Here is a 25,557-nt window from a genome sequence, read left to right on the forward strand (position 1 = left end):
GAAGGAAGTGGAATTAGGTTAAAGTAATAACTGGAGATAAGATATTAATCTAGCTCTTTATGTATGCAGAAATACAGTACAAATCTGCAGGATTCCATAATAACTAAATTGAATATCTGCTGTAACAAACTGGATGTGAAACAATGTTCCCTCTAACTGAAATGCTCTGGCACACACATAGTTGTTCCACATGTTTGCCAGTTACAAAATACCATGCAGTCTTCAGGTTGTGTAAAAATTTTCAGCAGTAACAAGCCCATAAAGCTGTAAAGAAATAATAATAAAAAAAAATAAAAATAAAAATAGAGGGAGCATTGGTATGAAAGTAAACAAAAAGATATATATATACTATGAAAATAGGCTGGCACATTGCAAATATCAGCTGCATCTTGAATGGGAAACCTACAGAAAAATGTGCAAACTATTTAAGCCCAATTTTTAGTGAGGTCAAATTAAATACAGAAACAGATAACAAATTTAGCAAAACTAGTATAATAGGAAGTTAACTAAATAAATTTATATGGAATAAGAGAGAAATTAAGCAAAACACCTAAACGGCTATTATACATACATACACTTGAAACAATTTTAACTAATGGGTGTGTGAGAGTAAGGTTAGAAATAAAACGGTTCCTCAAAGACTGGAGACCACAGATATGAAAGTGCTGAGAAAAATTAGTGGAATGAACATAGTATCAATGGCAGAGTCATTAAAAATGAAGGTATTAGAACTGGTTTCCTGGCACAAAGACAGCAGATATCATACTGTACCATTAAACAAAGGTGACAGGAGACTACAAGATAGTAAAAAAATAAATACCTAAATATTTAAATATTATTATTTACTACATGACACCTCCAAGGAGTCCAGGAACTCATAGTGGAAAGATAACCCTACTCCACTCGCCACATCTCACTGTCTCTCCTACCACTCAAATTTTCCAACTATACACAAAGACACCACTATAATCATGTTAAGTACAAGAGAACAAATTTTAAAAAAATTAAACATTACAGTTTCTACAAACTGCATTTATGACCAAATTTGTTTATATGAATTAATTTTTTTGTAAAAAGTTAAAAATTCCATACAATTTGCTGAGTCTGATAAGATTTGCCTGGGTCTACAAATGCTATAAATACTAATTTTTCGTTAGATTCCAAAAATTATTAAAATATCCAACTGCTGAAACTTTTCTTGAATGTGAATTGACATCAGAACTTGGGTTACTGGATATTAAAAGATGAGAAAGATTGTCGGGAAAATAATGATATACACCCTCTATCCAAAAAGAAACCGAACTTTTGATAGAAAATAAAACGCAGGCCAATTATAATTATTCATTTATTTCAATCAATATACTCTTCCTCAGCTTCGATACAGCATTTGGCATGGCCAATTAATTCATTAAATTAGTTTTTTATATTGGTTTTTGGGATACTGTTGAGGGCCGTGGCCACTTGAACATTTTCAACGTGTCGTATCGCTTTCCTTTCATCAGCAAATGAAGTAAGGGAAAGAGAAAGAAGTCACAGGGTGCTAAATCAGGTGAATACGGTGAGTGATCCAATACACAAACTTAGTTTTTGCTCAAAAACTGTCAATGTTTGAACGGTGAGATGCTGCATGATCGTGCAAAAGTGACCAGCTGCCTGCATCACGATATTCAAGCCGTACACGACGAATTCTCACTATCAATCGCTTCAAAACTTCGAGATGAACTCACCATTGACCGTTTGGCCAGGCGAAATGAATTTTGTGGATAATGCCCTTGGAATCGTAGAAACAAATCAGCATCGTCTTTACTTTGACTTCTCCAAGCGACTTTTTTTTTGGATGCCCCTCTTCTGGTGGTCTCCGCTCAGCACACTGGTGCTTTGTTTCGGGCTCATACTCAAAGCACCAGGTTTCGTCACCAGTAACAATCGTTTCAAGGAAATTTGAGTTTTTATGAGCGGTTTTAATGAGATCCTTGCAGTGTTTCAATTCGATACATTTTTTGGTCATCGGTCAACTTGTGGGGAACAAATCGCAAATTCAATTTACGAAGGCCCAAACTCTCGGTCAAAATGTTGTACACAGTTGATTTTGGAATCCCCGATTCATCTTCAATCAATCTCACGGACGATTTCGGGTTTTCTTTGATGAAATCACACACTTTTTGGATGTTAACTTAGCTCAATCCAGTTTTTGGATGGCCAGGCTTTTCATCATCCTTAAGCATCTCATGACCACTTCGAAATTGCTTAAACCACTCGTAAACCTGAGTAAGGGATAAGCATTCATCACCGTATGCTTTTTGAAGCATTTTATGCGTTTCAATAAACTTTTACCAAGTTTAATACAAAAGTCAATCGCAGCTCTCTGAAAATGAGTTTGAAACTCATTTTCCGACCATTCGTCAAAATACACCGTCGCTCTTGGCACTATAACTCTGCTTCTATGAAACAAATGTCATAAACAGCTGACACAACACTAATGAAGGTTGCCGCTTTCGACAACAAAAAGATACAACAGGTGGCGCCACTAGTTTCTTCTATTTTTGAAAAGTTCAGTTTCTTTTTGGACAGAAGGTGTATCAATGAAATAGCTAACAATGTATAATTAAATGGGTATATTTATCTACTTACCTCGCAGAAATTCTACTAAAAACAGCATTGAAATTATTGAGGCTTAAGGCAAAAAGAACTTTGGAAGCAAGATTTTTTAGCTGTATTACCATTGGATTCTCACTGGGCATATCTATAAACTAAAAGTGGAAAAAAAAGTAATTTTTGGAATAGCAAATTTAAAAATTACTAACATTTTAACAATCAATAATTACTCTTATCAAATGATTTTTTAGGAGAAGAGGGGAATGAATATAACATTCTATATCCAAATAATTACTTGTCATAATATTAGGCACCTGATAAATGACATTAACTAGCACAGATCCCTGTTGTCATTATATTCCATATACTGTAAATTACATTATATCCAATTTTCTGAAGAGGTAGGTTGTTGAGCTAATCAGCTGCTATGATGAGACAGAGAATATCTGAGGTATAACTAAACCAAGCACAAGTTCAAAAGCATTACTCTACTTCTGGACTTTTTATTTTTATGTGACTCTCACCCATAAAAGTTGTAAACCTATACTACATTAGTACCATGGGTGAGCTAAGAATATTTTTGTGTCTATTTTTATTAACATTATATTATTTTTGTATATTTATTTATTTTACATAATCTGGAAATGCTCTCTAGTAACCAAACATGAAACTTTTCCACACCAATTCAGGCCTCCAAAATCTGGCAATGAAAGAGCCGGGGGGGGGGGGGGGGGGGGGGAATTCATTCACTTGCATTAAGATCTCTGATAATGACCCAGTTTCTGGAAAGAATGGTTATGCCATGTGGCAAGAAGTGTCATCTTGTCTCCTTTCTATAAACTTCACAAGTGAATCTCTCTTGTAACTGAATATTAAAACCAAAACACAAATGTGGAAGAGAATATGGTTGTGGAAAGTCTGGCAAAGGATTCTTCATACTTAATACAACTTGCTTATTGTTCCATGGACTCCATGTATTGATGGAGTCCTCTGAACAACAAGCTTTCAGTTTTTCTCTTAGCATCTAGTCATATGCCTTTCCCAGATCTACAGAAATTAAATACAGGTAACCCTCATATAACGTGGATGTTAGGTTCCATAGAAATGCCGCGTTATATACATCGCATTATGCGAGACTTAGATCACAGAAAAAGTAGAGTTATGTTCCAAAAAAATTTTTTTTATTATATAAACAGTAATGACATACTCAACAAAATATATTTTTATTTACTTCAGGTAATTCATGTAAGTTAAGAAAACATATAAACTATGAAACAAATACATATGAACACTTATAAAATTATAAATTTTATGTAAACTTCTTTGCACATAATGCATAAATGTTTTAGGCAAAATAAAATAAAGTACATATTTTAATCATCATCACTGTCTTCAAAACGAGCATTTCGCAGATGCTCTTTATTTACAAATGGCCGGACGTTGTCATCACTTGAAATCTCTAGCACATCATTTGCATAATTCTCATTGCATACTTCGGCTGGTTTAGTTATCAAGAAGTCAGTAATACGACCTTGCTTACCACTATGCTGCAATTTTTTATTATGTTCATAATATGAAGCTAAACAAATATCCAATTGTCTCGTGAATTTTCGGAGCGCTCCACTGAGGGATCATTATCTGTAAAGTAACTTTCTTGCTAAGTTCGATCCTGCTAATTTCTTTAAACTGAATTCATCACAATCAGAATCTTCGGCGGAACTTTTCCCACCATTTGGTTCGACGTCATCTATTAATTGCACCAGTTCCTCCTAATTTAAATCTATCTCCCCATCAATTAATTCACTAATTTCATTTTCAATCATATTGCAAAAGCCCTCTAAGTGGCCATTACTATAAAAATAAAACTTTTGCATAAAAAAGCATTACATATTGTATATAACTCACCAGAAAATAAAGTGCTCAGCTTGAGATTAACACACTTGTTATTTTTAATGTGCTTTCCTGGTAGACAATGAAGACAATTTTCAACAATAAACACTTTATATGGTAAACAATTGACATACATGCATGCTAAAGGGTATTTCCCCTAATATAAATTCCCTACTTATAACTACATGCGCAATACGGGCAGATGCAAATTTAATGAAGATAAAATTTGATTTTTAATTCGAGGGGTGAAAATATATGAAAAGATAAAGGGTTACTACAATTTGTAGACCGCATTATATTGAAACCGCGTTGTATAAGTACCGTGTTAGTTATATGAAGGTTACCTGTACAGATATTATCATCATGATTTCTCAACTACTTCTTTTTGGCATTTTAGTTCCAGACATCTTGGGGTCTGCTGCTTAGACAATTTTCTTCCACTTATTTCTATCTTGGGCATCCCTCCTTTCCATTCCAACTTCTTCCATATCCCTTTTGATGTTTTCTCACTATCTTTTCTTTGGTCTTCCCTTTCTTCTCTTACCTTCGCTTCCATTGTTGCGACTCTGAAGTGGGTGGTCTACTGGTCTTCTCTATACATGGCTGGTCCACCTCAATATATTCTCTCTAACTTTGCTGATAATTTTTCTAATCCCCATCTCCTTCCTTATATCTTTGTTCCTCTATGCGCTTTCCTTGATGTTTCATTTATCTATCTTAACAACCTCATCTCTATTCTTTCCAAATGTTCCTCCGGAGTTCTCTTTCTTTGTATGTCTCTTCTCCATACAACAAAGCCGGTCTAATTGCTGATTTATATATCCTTGTTTTTACTTTTTTCAGTACATTTTTGTTACATATCACTCCTGACATCTCCGTTCATTTAGTCCAACCTGCCCTAATTCTTTCTCTGAGTGCCAAGTTACATGTGCCTTCTCTCTCTCTTTATAGTTGATCTCAGATGACTAAAATGGGCTACTTCTTTCAAAATACTACCCTCTCTATCCTTAATACTAATTTCTTCATGTCCTTCCTTCTCACTAAACATTACTTGAGACCCAGATCCTCCAAGGTATTTTGTCACTCTATAAAACTCTTTTGGGCCTCTTCTACAATTTCAAATGTAATAGCCAAGTCATCTGCAAATAACATATTCCGTGGTGTATTTTTTGCTACTCTTTCACTGAGTGCATCTAAAATAATCACAAATAGAAATGGGTTCGGTGCTGACCCTTGATGCAAGCCCACTTTGATGTTGAAAAATTCTCTTGTTCAGATGTTCATTTTTACTGCCATCTTGGTTTTTTCATGCATTGCTTTTGTAATCCTTACTAATTTTTCTATTACACCCTTCCTTCTGAGGGCTCAGCAGATTAGATTCCTTGGTATTCTGTCATATGCCTTTTCCAGGTCTACAAATATATGGATAAACTTTTTATTTTTCTCAAGGTATTTTTCCTATAGTTGTATCATCATATAGATTACATCTGTTGTTCCTTTCCCATTCATGAAACCACATTGTATCTGGTTAATATCCACCATTTTTCTCAATCTCTTATCCACCATTCTTTCAACCGTCTTTAGTAGGTGTTCTGTACGTTTTATTCCTCTGTAGTTTCCAGAGTCTAGTATGTCACCTTTTTATTTGTAAATAGGTACTACAAAAGCTCCTTTTCTACTCCTCCAGTATCTATTCTTCTCTCCACACTTTATTATTTCATGGGTCCAGTCTACTCCTTTTACCCCTATTGCTTTTTTCATTTCTATTACTACTTCTGATGGTCTCAGTGTTTTGTTGTTTTTCGTTTTTCTTATTGTTTCCATCTCTTCTATCTCTGGCCCCTGTATGCTTTCCTGCTCCTCCAGCATCTTCCTCTCATTTTCTATATTTAACAACTGAACTATTTGTCTTAAAACAAAAAAACTGTCCCTGACAACCCTTATTTCCCTTGAACCCAAATTGTTCTTCTGTCACGCAACATTTTTCTTTACTTCTTTGCAGAATTGCTAGCATAAATCTTACCTGTAACTCGAGTAGGGAAATTCCTGTAATTTTCAGTTTTTTTTTTTTTTTTTTTTTAAATAACTGGAAACTAAAGAATTAGTTCGTCTACTCTGATCTACTTTCTGACCAGGCATTCTGAATTACGCAGCAGAGCTCCCTGAAAAATGTTTGTATTTCAGCATTTCTGTTCAAATATCTCCTGCAGCTGCCTTTTTTCATGTTTCAAGTTTCTGATAGCCTTTTTACCTTAAGTATTGATATCTCCTCCTGATTAAATATTGTCTACCACCGCTTTGTCACTTTTTGTTTCATTTAACAATATTTCAAGCAATCATTCCAAATATCTAAGATATCTTTTTCTTCAGTTTTCATGTCTCAGTTATAATCTGATTCCTTTTACAGTCCTCTTTCCTCTATTTATGAGCTTTTTTTTCCCCTAGCTACAAGAACGTTCTGCCATCTTCTTGATATAAATCTGTATTTTTACTGAAATTAAGCCATGACTTTTGTTTAGCTACTTTTATACACTGTTCTGCTTTCTTGTTCTCTCTATCCCCTAAAGCACATGCTGCCATACTTGCTAGGAAATTAATACACTTTCTTACTTTTATGAATTGCTTCTTTATATCTATCGTGATGTTTGAACTTTTCTATCCTTCAACACATTCCTCTCTAGATGAATAAATCAATGTTTTCTTCAGTAACTCTGTCACTACATCCCCAAGATATGATTCTTGATTTTCAAAGTCTTTCGTTTTTTTTCTCAAACAATATTAAAATATCTGAATGGTGTTCACAACTGATTTTTAAACCTTTGTATATAGTTTTCTTTTCAGTATGAAATTCCTTTTTAACCTACTTAAAACTAAACAGTGATCACTTAATATTTAAAATCCCTTACATACTCTTGTATCCTGAACCAATGCGAAGATATCTATCAACAATGACATAGTCAATGAGACATTTCTTACCTATATGAATTTGTGCACTACTTTATGATGGAACATGATATTTATAATGACTTAGTTCATGTACTGAAAATAATTTTAGCAGGTGCTTACCATTATTATTAGTTTTGCTCATTTCTCCAAGATTTCATAAAACATCTCTTATGCCCTGTATTCACTTCCTATTCTACTATTTAGATCTCCAAAAATGCGAAACTTTTCCATTTTCTTCATGCAAACAACCTGCTCTAATGACCTGAAAATTTCCTCCACTTCTTTCTTTGAACTTTCTGTGGAATTTTATGCACAAAAGTCTGTCTGTACAGTTCCTCCTTGTGGCAACTGCACACATCACTCTACTTGGTACTGCTTACAATTCAAAAGATAACCTTCATGTTTATTGTTGAAGGCTACTGATACTCCTTCCTTTCTTTGATCATTATTCCCTGAATGTAACATAACAGTTATTAATAAGCAGTATCTCAAATGTTTCATGAGACTTGAAAACACAAAATCCTAAAACACACTCCAATTCAACATCACCAGAGTTCAAGATCGGTACTATTGACATAAGAAGCCTGAATGGCAAAGAAAGGGAGCTAGCTGAGGAATTGGATAAGTACCAGATCAACATATCATCATCAAATTCCTGCCATGTACCCTCAAGGGATGTACAGGATATGACACTACTACATGAAAAATTTACATCATTACTAATTTCCTATCTACAATTTTCCACCAAATCACTCCGTTACTTGTCAAGAGACTCCAACATTATCAGATCTTATATTTCTATCTTCTAAGGCGCTTCATACCACATCAATCCACCTATATCTTGGTTTTCCTTTGGGTCGTTTTCCTGAAAACCTGGCAGAGAACACTTGTTTTGCTAATCTTTCATCGTCAAGTTCTTTCCTAATATCCTTGTTTTTAATATGATACTGCCATTGATGTCATACGTTCACGCCTCTAATCTTTCTCAGGACTCTCATATCTGTGGTCTCTAGTCTTTTATGAAGTGTTTCACTTCTGACCCATCTCTCAGATTTATAAGTTAAAACTGGTTTGAACACTGTCTTGTATACAGCTAATTTAGTGTTCTGACTAATTTTTCTCTTATTCCATATGAATTTATTCAATTGAATTCCTACCATACCAGCTTTGTTGATTCTGTTGTCTATTTCCATATTTAATTTACCACCTTCACTAAAAATCGTGCCTAAGTAGCCGAAATGTTTCACTTGTTCCACGGGTTCTCCGTTCACAATGCAGTTGACATTTTCAACGATTCTGACTATTTTCATTGTCTTTCTCTTTTTATTGCTGACCTTCATATCATGTGTATTACAACAGTTATTCAATCTAGTCAGGGAATCTTGCAGACTTATAGCGGATTTATTTAGAAGTATAACATCATCCACATAAAGCAAAGAGCTGATATTAACATCTCCAATTTTGATATCATGTTTGATACCACTTTCCTTCATAATGTGATCAATATAGATAATGAATAACAGAGGGGATAATGTACATCCTTGTCTCACACTAGATTTAATATTACACCATCTTCCTGTACTTCCTTCAATTCTAACTGCTGACTTACAATTCAAATAAAGACTAACTATTGATTAATATAAAGCCCCATTGACACCATATAACTGTAGCGTATTGAATAGCTTCTCTCTTGGCACACGTGTCATATGCCTTTCCAGATCAACAAAACTTAAATACAGATCTTTGTTATATTCCCATGATTTCTCAACTATTTGTCGTAAAGTGAATATCTGATCCTGGCAGCCTCGATTTGGACTGAATTTGTCTCTATATTCTCTAATACTACAAGCTGACTTATTTGCTTCTTTAACTTCCTCTGTCCACCATGGAGTTCTGATTTTTCTATCCTTTCAGATAACCTCACCACATGCCTCTCTGGCTGAATCAATCAGGGTTTTCTTCAAGGTTTGCCACTGAATCTCCAAGGTTTGGTTCCTGTTCTCAAACTCTTTCATTTTTTCTTCAATAATCTTATTGTATTTCAGTCTACAGTTCACATCTGAGAGCTGCTCAACTTTTATTCGCTTCAGAAACTTTCTAACATGTTATTCTTTTCAATATGAAATTCAATTTTATCCTGCTCAAGACTAAATAAATCCAATTTCAAATCCTCTGAACACTCTAGTGTCCTGCATCAGGGAGAAAACATCACTATCTACAATAACGTAATCAATGAGACTTTTCTTATTCCTTGCTGCTTCTCTCCATGTGAATTTGTGCACATTTTTATGTTGGAACATGGCATTAGTAATAATCAGTTCATGTCCTGAGCAGAAATCCAACAGGTATTTGCCATTATTATTAACTTTGCTCTTTTCTCCAAATTTTCCAAAATATTTTTTATGTCTGACAATCATATCCTACTCTGCTATTTAGATCCCTAACAAGGACCAACTTTTCCTTTTTCATTGTGTCAGTTGCTTTCTCCAAAGCCTCAAAAAATTCCTCCACTTCTACCTTAGTATTATCTTCTGTGGGACCATAGGCACAGATAAGTCTCATTGTCCAGTTCCCCATTCTCATATTTGCCAACATCACTTTTCTTTAGACTGCCTGCCATTCAAGAAGATTAGCCTCATATTTAGTGTTGAATACTATGGCTACTACTTCTTTTCCCTGATTGTCACATTGCCTGAATATAACATTTTGTATTTATTGCTCAGAAAGATCTCACACGTTTTTGTCTTTTTTGTTTCATTCACCCCTATTATGTCGATTTCCATTTTTTTTTGCCATTCCGGATTCTTATGTTGATAGTACCGATCTTTGAATCTGGTGATGTCGAGTTGGGGTGTGTTTTCAGATTTGTTCCAGTAGCTGACTTTTCCCTGTTTGCCCTGACAAAAATAATGGGGCCTTGTTTAACCGAGCAACACCCCAGCTAACATGAAATTTTGTCATGTTGTACCATCATTTTGTATTTTGGTTTAAGCAATAAGAATATAATTCGGTTGGCTAAATACCAAATTGCTAGCCCATCCTTGTTCGTTCAGTATCCAGGTAGATACCCAACAGGGTGCACCACAAGAAGGTGAGGATTGAACATTAGGTCAGAAGCCCTGGTCGGTTCTCTGCATTCCTTTAAAGGCTATGTGAAGGTCTCCTCTCAGTTATACAGCTTTGACCCTTAAGCAACAAGGGGTACTAGAAACAAAAAAGACAAAAACTGGTGAGATCTTTCTGAGCAATAAATACAAAATGTTATATTCAGACAATGACAATCAAGGAAAAGAAGGAGTAGCCATAGTATTCAACACTAAGCAAATACGAAGATAATCTTCTTGAATTGCAGGCAGTCTCAAGTGGAGTGATATGGGCAAATATCAGAATGGGGAAACTGGATAATGAGACTTATTTGTGCCTATGGTTCCACAGAAGATAATAGTAAGGAAGAAGTGGGAGAATTTTTTGAGGCTTTAGAGAAAGCAACTGACATAATGAAAAATGAAAAGTTGATGCATGTTGCAAATCTAAATAGAGAGCAGGGAATAATTATCAGATACAAATATATTTTGGGAAAATTTGTAGAAAAGAGCAAAGCTAATAAGAATGGCAGATACCTATTGGATTTCCACTGAGGACATAGATTGGTTACTAACACAATGTTCCAACATAAAAATGTGCACAAATTCACATGGAGAGAAGAGGCAAGGAATAAGAAAAGTCTCACTGACTATGTTATTGTTGATAGAGATGTTTTTCCCCTGGTGCAGGACACTAGAGTGTATAGAGGATTTGAAATTGAAAGTGATCACCATTTAGTCTTGAGCAGGATAAAATTGAATTTCATATTCAAAAGAAGAACATAAGAAAGTTTTAGAGCAAATAAAAGTTGAGCAGCACTCAGAAGTGAACTGTAGACTAAAATACACAAACATTATTTAAGAAAAAATGAAAGAGTTTGAGAACAGGAACCAAACCTTGGAGATTCAATGGCAAGCCCTGAAGAAAACATTGATTGATTCAGCCAAAGAGGCATGTGGTGAGGTTGTCTGCACGGATAGAAAAATCAGAACTCCATGGTGGACACAGGAAGTTAAAGAGGCAGTGAAGAAAAGGAAGAAAGCATATCAAATGTTCCTGGCAAATAAGTCAGCTTGTACTCGTAGAGAATACAGAGGCAAATGTAAGAAAGCTAAACACTGTGTAAAACAAGCTAAACAAAAGTCATGGGAAGACTTGGGTAAGAGTTAGAAAATAAATATCAAGAAGGTGGCAAGATATTCTGGAGGATGTTGAAGAAGTTCAGAAATGGAGGAAAGAGTGCAATAAAAGGAATTAGAAATGATAATGGTGACATGAAAACCAGAGAAAAAGATTGGAAAAAAACTGGTGAAGAGCAAGCTGGATTCATGCCAAATAGAAACAGTCAGGATCAGATTTTCACTTTAAGAGAAATAGTTGAGAAATCATGGAAATATAACAAAGATCTGTATTTAAGTTTTGTAGATCTGGAAAAGGCTTATGACAAGGTGCCAAGAGAGAAACTATTCAAATCGCTAGTTATGTGGTTGATGGGACATTATATCAAACAATACTTAGTCTTTATCTGAGTTGTAAGTCAAATTGAAGGAAGTACAGGAAAATGATTTAATATTAAATCTGGTGTCATACAAGGATGTACATCATCCCCTGTGTTATTCATTATCTATATGGATCACACTATGAAGAAAAGTGGTGTTAAACCTGATATCAAAATTGGAGATGTTAATCTCAGCTCTTTGCTTTATGCAGATGATGTTATACTTCTAAATAAATCTGCTACAAGCATGCAAGATTCCCTGACTAAATTAAATAACTGTTGTAATAGATACGGTATGAAGGTCAGCAATAACAAGACAAACCAATGAAAATAGGCAGAAGCATATACATATGCTTCTGCCTATTTTCTATAGATTCTCCATTGTGAATGGAGAATCTATAGAACAAGTAAAACATTTCAGCTACTTAGGCACGATTTTTAATGAAGATGGTTGATTAAATATGGAAATAGACAACAGCATCAACAAAGCTGGTATGGTAGGAAGTCAACAGAATAAATTTATATGGAATAAGAGAGAAATTAGTCAAAACACTAAATTAGCTGTATACAAGACAGTGTTCAAAACAATTTTAACTTATGCATCTGTGAGCTGGGTTAGAAATAACACTTGACCAAAGACTAGAGACCACAGATATGAGAGTCCTGAGAAAGATTAGGGGCATGAATAGATGGCATCAATGACAATATCATAGTAAAAATGGGGATATTAGGAAAGAAGTGACATTGTTAGCATCCAGGAATGTGTTAGTAGAGCTAATCTCAGATGGTGTGGTCACTTAAACAAAATGGGAGAGGAAAGATTACCAAAACAAGTGTTCTCTGCCAGGTTGGCAGGAAAAAGACCCAAGATACAGGTGGATTGATGCAGTAAAAAAGTGCCTTAGAAGATAGAAATATAAGATCTGATAATGTTGTAGTCTTGACAAGTAACAGATTGATTAAGAGGAAAATTGTAGATATTAAGTTAGTGGTGATGTATGTTTTTCATGTAGTACTATTATATCCTTCACACCCCCTCGAAGGGTACATGTCAGGAATTTGATGAACACCAATTGTTGGCATAACACTTCTCTAATTATTCTACCCATCCTACTTCTATGTTGCTGGCATATATCTTGAATTCTGCTGATGTTGAGTTTCCTCCAATAGCTGGAGCAAATTGAAAACACTACATTTATATAAAAATAAATAAAAAATATGCTAAAGAACAGATATTTTCAAGTGACTCTAAAAAATGAAATTAGTAAACAGAGAAAAAAACTATAAAATGATGTCAACCCCAGAGATCAGTGGTATTCTCCCTCCTTTTAAATCTGCATATTTCAGATCCTCCTGATATATGCAAGCCACAAAATTCTGTTATGTAGGTGACATCACTCCTGCTACTAAGCACAGCTTATTTTAAAATATGGAAGATATTCTAACGTCTGATCTAGGAACTTCAACGAATTACTTTAAGAAATGGAGACCAAGTCCAAAATGCAGATAAAACTGATGTGCCCTGCTTCCATGTAAACAATAGGCTTACCAATACAGGACTTCAGTTCACCTTAAATGGTACTACATTATCATCATCATCATCATCATCATCATCAAATTCCTGCCATGTACCCTCAAGGGGTGTACAGGATATGACAGTACTACATGAAAAAATTACATCATTACTAACTTCCTATCTACAATTTTCCTCCAAATCAGTCTGTTACTTGTCAAGACTCCAACATTATCATATCTTATATTTCTATCGTCTAAGGCACTTTGTACCGTATCAATCCACCTATATCTTGGTCTTCCTCTGGGTCGTTTTCCTGCCAACCTGGCAGAGAACACTTGTTTTGCTAATCTTTCCTCTCCCATTCTATTTAAGTGACCATACCATCTGAGATTAGCTCTGCTAACGCATTCCTGGATGCTGACAATGTCAAGTTCTTTCCTAATATCCTCATTTTTAATATGATATTGCCATTGATGCCATCTGTTCACGCCTCTAATCTTTCTCAGGACTCTCATATCTGCAGTTTCTAGTCTTTGGTCAAGTGTTTTACTTCTGACCCAGCTCTCAGATCCATAAGTTAAAATTGGTTTGAACACAGTCTTGTATACAACTAATTTAGTGTTCCGACTAATTTCTTTCTTATTCCATATGAATTTATTCAATTGACTTCCCACCATACCAGCTTTGCTGATTCTGTTGTCTATTTCTATATTTAGTTTACCATCTTCAGTAAAAATTGTGCCTAAGTAGCTGAAATGTTTTACTTGTTCCACAGGTTCTCCATTCACAACACAGTTGACATTTTCAATGATTCTGCCTATTTTCATTGTCTTTGTCTTTTTATTGCTGACCTTCATACCATATCTATTACAACAGCTATTCAATTTAGTCAGAGAATCTTGCAGACTTGTAGCGGATTTATTTAGAAGTATAACATCATCCGCATAAAGCAAAGAGCTGACATTAACATCTCCAATTTTGATATCAGGTTTAATACCACTTTCCTTCATAATGTGATCCATATAGATAATGAATAACAGAGGGGATAATGTACATCCTTGTCTCACACCAGATTTAACATTAAACCATCTTCCTGTACTTCCTTCAATTCTAACTGCTGACTCACAACTCAAATAAAGACTAAGTATTGCTTGATATAATGCCCCATTGACACCATATAACTGCAGCGTATTGAATAGCTTCTCTCTTGGCACCTTGTCATATGCCTTTTCCAAATCGACAAAACTTAAATACAGATCTTTGTTATATTCCCATGCTTTCTCGACTATTTGTCGTAAAGTGAAGATCTGATCCTGACAGCCTCTATTTGGCCTGAATCCAGCTTGTTCTTCACCAAGCTTTTCTTCCACAATTCTTCTCAACCGTTTCTCAAGTATACTTGCATACATCTTGCCAGGAACACTCAGTAGGGAAATACCTCTGTAATTCTCACATTCAGTTTTATTTCCCTTTTTATATATGGGTACTATGAGAGCTCTACTCCAATCATCGGGAATTCGTCCCTCTGTCCAGGCTTTCTGAACTATGCAGTGCAGCCACTGTAAGACTCTTATACCACCATACTTCAGCATTTCTGGTCGAATATCATCTACTCCTGCTGCCTTTCCACATTTCAAGCCTTTGATGGCTTTTTCTACTTCAAGTATGGATATGTATTCCTGACTGCATGCCTGGTCAGTGTTTTTTTTTATCACTGTGCTGTCATCACTGCTTGTTTCATTTAGCAGTTTTTCAAAGTAATTACTCCATACTTCAAGGATATCTTTTTCTCCTGTTTTCATTTCACCTTTATCATCTCTAATTCCTTTTACAGCACTCTTTCCTCCATTCCTAAGCTTCTTCAACAACCTCCAGAATATTTTGCCACCTTCTTGATATTTATTTTCTATATTCTTGCCAAAGTCCTCCCATGACTTTTGTTTAGCTAGTTTTACACACTGTTTAGCTTTCTTACATTTGTCTCTGTATTCTGTAAGAGTAAAAGCTGACTTATTTGCCAGGAACTTTTGATATGCTTTCTTCTTTTCCTTCACTGCCTCTTTAACTTCCTGTGTCCACCAGGGAGTTCTGATTTTTTTATCCTTACAGACAACCTCACCACATGCCTCTCTGGCAGAATCAATCAATGTTTCCTTCAGAGTTTGCCACTGAATCTCCAAGGTTTGATTCCTGTTCTCAAACTCTTTCATTTTCTTTTCAATAATATTTCTGTATTTTAGTCTACAGTTCACATCTGAGAGCTGCTCAACTTTTATTCGCTTTAAAACTTTCTTATATGTTATTCTTTTCAATATGAAATTCAATTTTATCCTGCTCAAGACTAAATAGTGATCACTTCCAATTTCAAATCCTCTGTACACTCTGGTGTCCTGCACCAGGGAGAAAACATCACTATCAACAATAACATAGTCAATGAGACTTTTCTTATTCCTAGCCTCTTCTCTCCATGTGAATTTGTGCACATTTTTATGTTGGAACATGGTGTTAGTAATAACCAGTCCATGTCCTGAGCAGAAATCCAACAGATATTTGCCATTATTATTAGCTTTGCTCTTTTCTCCAAATTTTCCCAAAATATTTTTGTATGTCTCACAATCATTTCCTACTCTACTATTTAGATCCCCAACAAGGACCAACTTTTCCTTTTTCATTGTGTCAGTTGCTTTTTCTAAAGCCTCAAAAAATTCCTCCACTTCTACCTTAGTAGAACCTTCTGTGGGACCATAGGCACAAATAAGTCTCATTGTCCAGTTCCCCATTCTGATATTTGCCCACATTACTCTACTTGAAACTGACTGCCATTCAAGAAGATTAGCCTCGTATTTTGTGTTGAATACTATGGCTACTCCTTCTTTTCCTTGATTGTTATTGCCTGAATATAACATTTTGTATTTATTGCTCAGAAAGATCTCACCAGTTTTGGTCTTTTTTGTTTCAGTCACCCCTATTATGTCGATCTGGTACTTATCTAATTCCTCAGCTAGCTCCATTTCTTTGCCATTCAGGCTTCTTACGTTGATAGTACCGATCTTTAACTCTGGTGATGTTGAGTTGGGGTTTGTTTTCAGATTTGTTCCAGTAGCTGACTTTTCGCTGCTCGCCCTGGTTCCCTGGCGAAAACAACGGGGGCCTTGTTTAACCGGGCGACGCCCCAGCCGGCATGAAATTTTGTCATGTTGTACCATCATTTTTTATTTTGGTTTAACCAATAAGAATACAATTTGGTCGGCTAAATCCCAAATTGCCAGCCCATCCTCGTTCGTTCAGTATCAAAGTAGATACCCAACAGGGTGCACCACGAGAAGGTGAGGATTGGACATTAGGTCAGAAGCCCTGGTCGGTTCTCCGCATTCCTTTAAAGGCTATGTGGAGGTCTCCTCTTAGTTATACAGCTTTGACCCTTAAGCACCCCGGTACTACATTATGATATAACAATGTTGCCCAAGTATCTAGTTGTCACACTAGACCACATGCTATCCTACAGGAAACACTTGGAGAAACAGTGGCTAAAATTAACTCATAATAACATCATTCAAAAACTTTGTGGATCCTTTGCTACTACCTTATGCTCATCAGCTCTAAATCTAGCATTCTCTGTAGCTAAATAGTTTTTGCCTAATTGGCTCAACAGTTCACAAACAAAGCTCATCAATACTCAGCTTGATAACATCCTGTGGCTGATATATCTGGTACAATCACATCAAAGAGCACTTGTTGGCTTCCTATCTTGAGCAACATCTTGGCTCCACACCTTTGAAGTGGAGGTAAAATGTACTCTTGAACATTTTATACTTTTTTCAAGAGTACAATCTCACTATCCTCTTCTCAGTGTGCACAAGGACATTGCTGAATTGAGAATCAGTCAATTAAAATCTAAATGACCACGAGCGTGCGAAACAGAAAACTTAGAAATAATTTCATTTCCAGAGAAAAATGGACAAGATGATGGGATACAAACACTGATGATCCTCAACTACAAATGTGGTTTTGAAGTATTAATAATCTATCTAATATTTTTGAACTTCACTGTAAGAGATGGGTGATCCTGAATAATGATTTGTACAATCCATGGAATATATGTAGCCTTGTTATTTAAGTGGAGACACACCTTTCTTCTCGTTGTGACTGCAGTGCTCCTAAACAAACAATTCATCACATCACCACTGAATGCAGCCTGCATGCTTATCAAGGTGACTGATCCGATTTTCTCCAAGCTGTACCATCAGGACTACAATGGATCAGAAACTAAGACATGCAACTGCAGTTTTTATATTATATTCACATTCATGTTTTTTATTCTGTACTGTACTGCATGTGCCGAATGCTAAATAAATAAATATATTTATAAACAGTGTAAATAGGACATTTTATATACAGCAATATAGAATATGTACTTAAGTTGTAAGTAAGCAGTTACAATTGAAGGAAGTAGGGGAAGATGATTTGATGTACAGTGATGTGTAATACAAAGGCAAGCTATCTGCTATTGTTCATCATCTGTATCAATCTGTATCTTTTAAAGCAAAGTAGCATAAAATTTATTATCAAAATTGGAGAATTTTTAACTTAGGTCATATACTCTCAATCTGTCAGTAATCCACATTCCATAATCTGGATATCTTTATTCCTCTTCTTTGCACCCTTTTCATAGCTCTCTCTTCAAATATACCGCGAATGTCTGCTCTCCCCTTAGCAAGTCTAACCACAATCTTACTCAAGTCTCTTTCTCTACACTTCGTCTTCATCCAGCCAATCTCAGACTTGTACCCTATGGCACACTAATTGTGTCAACTGGGATGACTGACTTTATACAGATGCTATATGCCTAAATAAATCCAATGAAAATCTTCAGGATTCTTTAACTGAATAAATGCTGCAAACGATTTTCAATCAATATCAGCAATTAAAAGAGAAAGACTATGAAAATAAACAGGAAAATGTCAGATTCATCTAAGGATTAGATAAACTGGAAATCCTATTTTAGAGACCCAACATGGAAGCTTTTCTTTGTTCCCCCTAAGACATTTATGTCACTAATGATCAGAGTACTGGTCTCATGCCAGATGATGAAATTCATCTCCTCTTATTTATAAAAATTCTCAACGCATGATCTGCCAATCCAAACTATGCTCTGTATACTCCACACAGGAAGAAGATGATGCTGCACAGAAATTACTACAGGTCTGTGAGACTATTTTTTTGAATCAGCAATAGCTATGAAACAGTCCCTTAACCCCAATGAGTATGGCTGCATTAATTTGTCGGAGAGAATGAATCATTTTAACACACACACATACACACACAATAGCTTCAACTTCTCAGTATTAACTTTCTTTTTCTTTAAATCTGGTCTTAATAGGACATTACTTTCTTTTGAGTTGCAAGATTGCAACTGAAAAGAAAAGAATTGTTTCTGAAAAAAGCTTAATTGTTTCTGAAACAATTTGAATGCTGTGTGTCTTTCCACAACTTTATTTTATGCATCAATGTTGTTTATATTGCGAGGCATTATTATGAATAACTACCACTGAAGCCTATCAATTACATTTGATTTCTAAGGTTTATCTTATTTCTTAGCCAAGATACACAATATCAGCACAATCATATGATCTCTTCCATGTGTGTGTGTGTATTTTTTTTTTTATTAGTCAATCTACTTACATGAGGTAGAAAAATCTATATATTTTAGTGTTTTAAATAAAATGAGGATGTAGCTATGCTACTCATGTACACTAATCTCAATTATAAATAAATTATTAATTCAAATAATAAAAGCAGCGATTAATAAAAACAAGATACAAAATTGTTCAATCATATCAGATGAGAAAATTTACCTGGCAGAGCTCACGCAGAAGAGATTTTACATTCATAGTTTCATCATACCTGGTAGTTTCTTTGGGTTGCTAAAAATAAAAAAAAAAATTCATGAGTAAAAAACTTCAGAAAATCCCAATATATAAATGCACAAAAGATCATTTTCACATCACTTCAACATCTGCAGAAAGAAGTATTGCTACCATAATTATAGCCATATTATCTTCCCTAGTTGGAGGAAACACCAACCAGATCCCTAGGTAGTTAATAACTTCATCACTAGGTGAAACACTTTTCATTTTAGTTGCCAGTTTTCTCCAAAAGTCATAATGTAAGACAATCATCTTCATTTTCTTTCCTGCTTTTATCTCCTTTAAGGTTCAGAACTTTATTTTTCTTTCTATTGACTGTTCCTTTTTTCATAGTAATTAGAAAGTGAACCTGCTGAACCCCCCCCCACACACACACACCGACAGTTGTCCTGCTGTCATTGTCAACAGCATGACAATTGGAAATTTTTTCTTCCTATATGAAGACTTCATAAATAACCACTTTCAAGTTCCAAAAAATCTCATTTCTCTCATAGCAATATTATATTATTCCTTTCACTCCACACATGCACCACTATGTTTCACACTTCTGGTTTTTTGTTTCAGTCATGAAGTGAAAAAATTGAGACACCTTTCCTATGTAATGAAAGTCATCTATCGCTTAAGACAGTTTTTCTCAAAGTGTGGTCCATGGCCCAATAGTGGGTCGCATGGTTTTCCTGGTAGGCCACAAGAGAATTTTATTAGTAAATATATTTTTTCTTTTTATCTTAATTTATAAATTCTCAGATACAGTTTAAAATGTGATATATCAAAAATTCTATTAATTAAAAATTTTTTTTACATAATGAATTAATTTCAATATAAACATGCAAAACATTTTGTCATCAACATACTCAGAGAAACGCACAGCTGGCTTGCTACCTGCATGAAGCATAGTGAGGTGTAGTCTAGAATGGTCACATCTGATTTTTGAGAGAAATAGTTTCTGCATATACAATTACTGAATAACTTAACATTTTTACTTATCAACCCTATTATTAGCATACAAGATTAGTTGAGTAAAAATATATATTTTGTAAGGATAATATGGAACAGTGGATTAAAACTGGTATTTTGAAGTAAAAATCTAGTGAAGCTTGCGATAATGTTAATACAAAAAAAATGTGGAAAATAGTGAAGAAGCAAACAACCAGAAAAAAAATTTGTGCTTAATGCAAATGACTATTTTATATGCAAAAACAAGGGAGGAATGTGAAGAAATTCTTGATGTAAGATATGCAATGAACAATAATCAATAAGGCACTATATAAAAAATTGAAAATAAAAACACAAAAGTAAAAAGAAAATATAATGATTATGATAATATGATAATGATTAAAACTGGGATTTTCTTGGACAAGAGATCAAAAAGGCTCCCAACTTGTATGGCTTTGCATTATAAAACTCTTTCAAATGAAGCAATGGAATTCTCCAAATTAAACCATTATTTTGAGGCTCAACAAGCAGTACATTAGGAAGATTCCAAAATTTTTTTGAAACAAATGCAAAAAACTAATCCACAGTAAGAATGTTATGCATTTCATTATCAGTGGTGTAGAAAATGTTAACACTATAGATGCTTCACACAGAATATTACTATTACTGTACACAAAATTTGACGAAACCTGCTGCAAAAATAATGGCAAACATTACACTTGAGGGAGAAGCAAACAATGTTATTTTGAAAGTACCTCTCTCTAATGATGCAATTAAACATCAAATAATATGCATGGCTGAAAATGTGGAATATTAGCTGTTATGTTTAAGTCACAGTAGGCACTTTTTGTTTCATTTTGATGAGCCCACTGATTTAATCAGTGAAACTAATCTCCTTGCATATATCAGATATATATATTTAGAAAAAGTACATGAATTTTTTGTTCTGTCAAACCCTGCCTGCTAAGACCACAGATCATATGTTTTCAAAGTATTAAATAATTTCCCAGCACATAACAAAGTGGACTGGACACGATGTGGTCCAGTCCACTTTTTTCTGCATATCTTAATTTTCCTAATATCCTAATTTTCCTGTGACTTAATTTTTCCCTGATAAAGTTAAGATGGTGTATGCTACACCACATGCTTCATACTTTTGCAAATACAGAAAGAATATGAAGGATTATTTCTGGTGGTAAAATACAACCTATTGGTAATGAGGGTGGAGATATTGTAGTGAGAGACCATATACAACACTGGGCAGATGAGGGTAATGTTATTAGTGAGAGTCAACATGGATTTGTGAAGGGGCGCTCTTGTTTTAGCAATATGCTAGCCTTTTATGATAAAGTTACAAGAGCATTAGATGAGGGAAAGGCATATACTACCATTTTCCTAGACTTAGCAAAAGGTATTTGACAGGGTGCCATATGATAAGCTGATATTCAAGTTGCAGCACATAGGTCTGGATGTCAGATTGGCAACTGGATTCAGGATTGGCTGTCTGATAGGTATCAGAGAGTTGTGTATGGTGGAGCAATATCAAAGAGGTAGAAGGTTACAAGTGGGGTTCCACAGGGAACTATATACTGGGACCTATATTGTTTAGCCTTTATATCAATGACATTGTCTGTGGATTGCAAGGGGATATTCGGTTGTTTGCAGAAGATGCGAAGGGTTATTAGTAATAGTGCAGATGTGGTAGCCCTGCAAGAGAATTTGAACAAGCTAGATAGATGGGCAAATGAATGGGAGTATCAGTTTAATGCAACAAAATGTAAGGTCTTGAGGTTTGGAATACATTGATGGGACGCTGCATACTCTATGGGAGGAGTTAAACTGGAGGAAGTAGGAGAGACAAGAGATCTGGGTTTGATGATTGATAGAAACCTGAAATTTAGGGGACATACTGCAAAGGTAGTGAAGGTAACGCAGAGGAATGCTGCAATAATGAGAAGGACACTGACCTGCAGAGATAAAATGGTTATCATTCCGTTGTATAAGACTCTGATCAGACCACACTTAGACTATTGTTCTCAGATCTGGTCCCCAGGATTTGAAGGGGATAAATTAACTGTGGAAAGGGTACAAAAGCAGATAACAAAGATGGTGTCGGGACTGTACAATGTAAGTTATGAGGATCGGCTGAGGGAGTGTGGACTGCAGAGTTCAGTTTAATGCAGCAAAAGAAGAAGGAGGGGTGATATGATTGAGACTTTTAAACTGTTGAGAGGTGGTTACAGGATTGACACTGGGGAGTTCTTTCGTTTCGTTGAACAGCGGGAAGGAGTCATGACAAGGGGCCATCCCTGGAAGTTACGAAAGGAAACTGTGAGTAAGAGGGTGAGGAGTGATTTCTTTACATGGAGGGTGGTTGAACCATGGAATGCATTGCCAGATGGAGTGGTGAGAGCGAGAACAGTCAATGCATTTAAGGAGTGATATGATAGACTTTGTGTTTCTTAGGAGGGACCTCCCTCGATGAGTCTTGACAGATTTGCGTTTCTTAGAAAGGACCTCCCACGATGAGTCTTTTGACTCCATGGAGGCCTGAATAATAATAATATGCTTTGTACAAGTGGGCCAGAGCCAGAAAAGTTTGAGAAATGCTGACTTAGGGGATATAACTAGCATTACCTCCAACTATGGAAGAATAAAGATCCACAATATAGCAAGCTTATATTTGATATACAAAGATAAATGTCTGTGTATCCATGACAGTTAACTATTATCTAGCCACCTCACTGGATCAGTGCTACAAGACATTGAAAAGTGTGCCAAGCCAGATGCTGAATTGCTATTGAATGGTTGAATAATGTATGATTTGCTGTATAAAATTTATTATTGTTGTTCACACCACTAAATATTGCATTCCATTTAACTAAGGAAGCATTACATGCTGTGTTTAAAATTCTGACCTAGTAACTTATCTCCCCATCACCACCCATTTCATGAAATGTTTGGTTTTTGTCACGAAAACCAACAACCAATTATGTTTTGACTTACAATTCTGATCAATCTGCCATCCACAAATGAATCATGTACCCATTTTACATTATTTTTGATCATATACATCATCAGATATACAAGTATAGGATTGTCTTTTCCCTTCCATCCTCTTTAATTTGTTTTTCAGGTAAATCTTTAATTTACAAGTTCTATCACTAAAGTCCAACATGAAGATACTTTATGTTTAAAAAAAAAATTCTAGATAAACATTAAAGGGCAAAAATATACTACCATCTGAAGAGAAACAAATATAGAAAATAATCATTTACATAACAATACCAGGACTATATATAAATAATAAATAAAGCATATATTATTTACAATAAATACATAATGGATTTCAGAGAGAGAGTCTCCTGAAATATCAAATATGGAAGTAAAAATGTTATCCAATGCCTACACTGTATAATTCAGCGTCTGGTCAGAAGTTGAACCTCTCATAGTTCCCATCTATTAAAAAAAAAAAAAAAAAGGAATAAAGCTGAATGTTTGAATTATAGAGGAATTTCTCAACTAAGTATTCCAGGTAAGATTTATGCAAGGATTACTTGAAAAAAAAAAAAAAGGCTGAGAAAAATTATGGAAGAGAAATTGGAAGAAGAACAAGCTGGATTCAGAGCAAATAGAAGTTATTGGGATCAGATTTTCACTTTATGATAAACAGTTCAGAAATCACAGGAATATGAAAAGGTTCCCATGGAAAAGCTTTTCAAAGCACTACAGTTATATGGGGTAAATGGAATATTACACAGGGCAATACACAGTCTACATTTAAGTTGAAGTCAACAGTTGAAATTGAAGGAAATACAGGAAGATAATTTGATGTAAAATCAGGAGTAAGACAAGGATGTGCATTACCTCCCGTATTAATCATCATCTATATGGATCACATCAGCAGTTTTTCAAAGTAATTACTCCATACTTCAAGGATATCTTTTTCTCCTGTGTTCATGTCACCTTTATCATCTCTAATCCCTTTTACAACACTCTTTCCTCCATTTCTAAGCTTCTTCAACAACCTCCAGAATATTTTGCCACCTTCTTGATATTTATTTTCTATATTCTTGCCAAAGTCCTCTCATGACTTTTGTTTAGCTAGTTTTACACACTGTTTAGCTTGCTTACATTTGCCTCTGTATTCTCTAAGAGCACAAGCTGACTTATTTGCCAGGAACTTTTACATGCTTACTTCTTTTCCTTCACTGCCTCTTTAACTTCCTGTGTCCACCATGGAGTTCCGATTTTTCTATCCTTGCAGACAACCTCACCACATGCCTCTCTCTGGCTGAATCAATCAGGGTTTTCTTCAAGGCTTGCCACTGAATCTCCAAGGTTTGGTTCCTGTTCTCAAACTCTTTCATTTTTTATTCAATAATCTTTGTGTATTTTAGTCTACAGCTCACATCCGAGAGCTGCTCAACTTTTATTTGCTTTAAAACTTTCTTACATGTTATTCTTTTCAATATGAAATTCAATTTTATCCTGCTCAAGACTAAATAGTGATCACTTGCAATTTCAAATCCTCTGTACACTCTGGTGTCCTGCACCAGGGAGAAAATATCACTATCAACCTGATTAAAGTGACATTAAATCTGATATTAGAATTGGAAACATCGAACTTAGCTCATTGCTTTATGCAGATGATGCTGTACTCCTGAACACATCCAGTGCAATTCATCATATAATAATATTACTCTTCTTCTTACATCTCGATTTTTAAAATAATTCATTTGCTTTATGGAGAGTATAAAATTTAAAAAACATAAAAATAAAAAATTCAGTGCAAGTCTCCAGGATTCGGTAACTAAATTGAATAACAGCTGTAAAATGTTTGGCATGAAAATCAGCAATAAAAAGACCCAAACTATGAAAGTAAGCAGGAGCATAAAAAACTTCAGCTGCAGTCTAAATGGAGCCTACAGAACAAGTAAAAGATTTGAGCTATTTAAACACAGTTTTAAGTCAAGATGGCAAGTTAAATCTGGAAAAAAACAACAGAATCAATAAAGCTGGTATGGTGAAGAGCCAGTTGAATAAAATTTATATCAAATAAGAGAGGTATTAGCCAAAACATTAAACTAGCAGTATACAAGACAGTGTTCAAACCAGTTTTAAGTTTGGATCTGAGAGTTGGGTTAGAAATAAAGCACTTGATC

At 35.0% G+C, this 25,557-nt stretch overlaps 1 protein-coding gene across 1 annotated transcript in view; it reads right to left on the reverse strand.

Annotated features, from left to right (window-relative positions):
* The window catches only part of Nf1 (neurofibromin 1), a 1,119,557-nt gene that overhangs the window by 1,029,149 nt on the left and 64,851 nt on the right, over positions 1-25,557 (reverse strand). The window contains exons 4-5 of the mRNA XM_090400295.1: positions 19,385-19,453; positions 2,632-2,750 (exon numbers count right to left, since the gene is read on the reverse strand). Of these exons, the coding sequence (XP_090256421.1) occupies positions 2,632-2,750; positions 19,385-19,453 (188 nt within the window). The remainder of the gene's footprint in view (positions 1-2,631; positions 2,751-19,384; positions 19,454-25,557) is intronic.

The sequence above is a fragment of the Typopeltis vanoorti genome, chromosome 11 (assembly GCF_054136105.1).
Source record: "Typopeltis vanoorti isolate ZY-2024b chromosome 11, IOZ_Tvanoo_1.0, whole genome shotgun sequence".
Classification (NCBI taxonomy): Eukaryota; Metazoa; Arthropoda; class Arachnida; order Uropygi; family Thelyphonidae; genus Typopeltis; species Typopeltis vanoorti.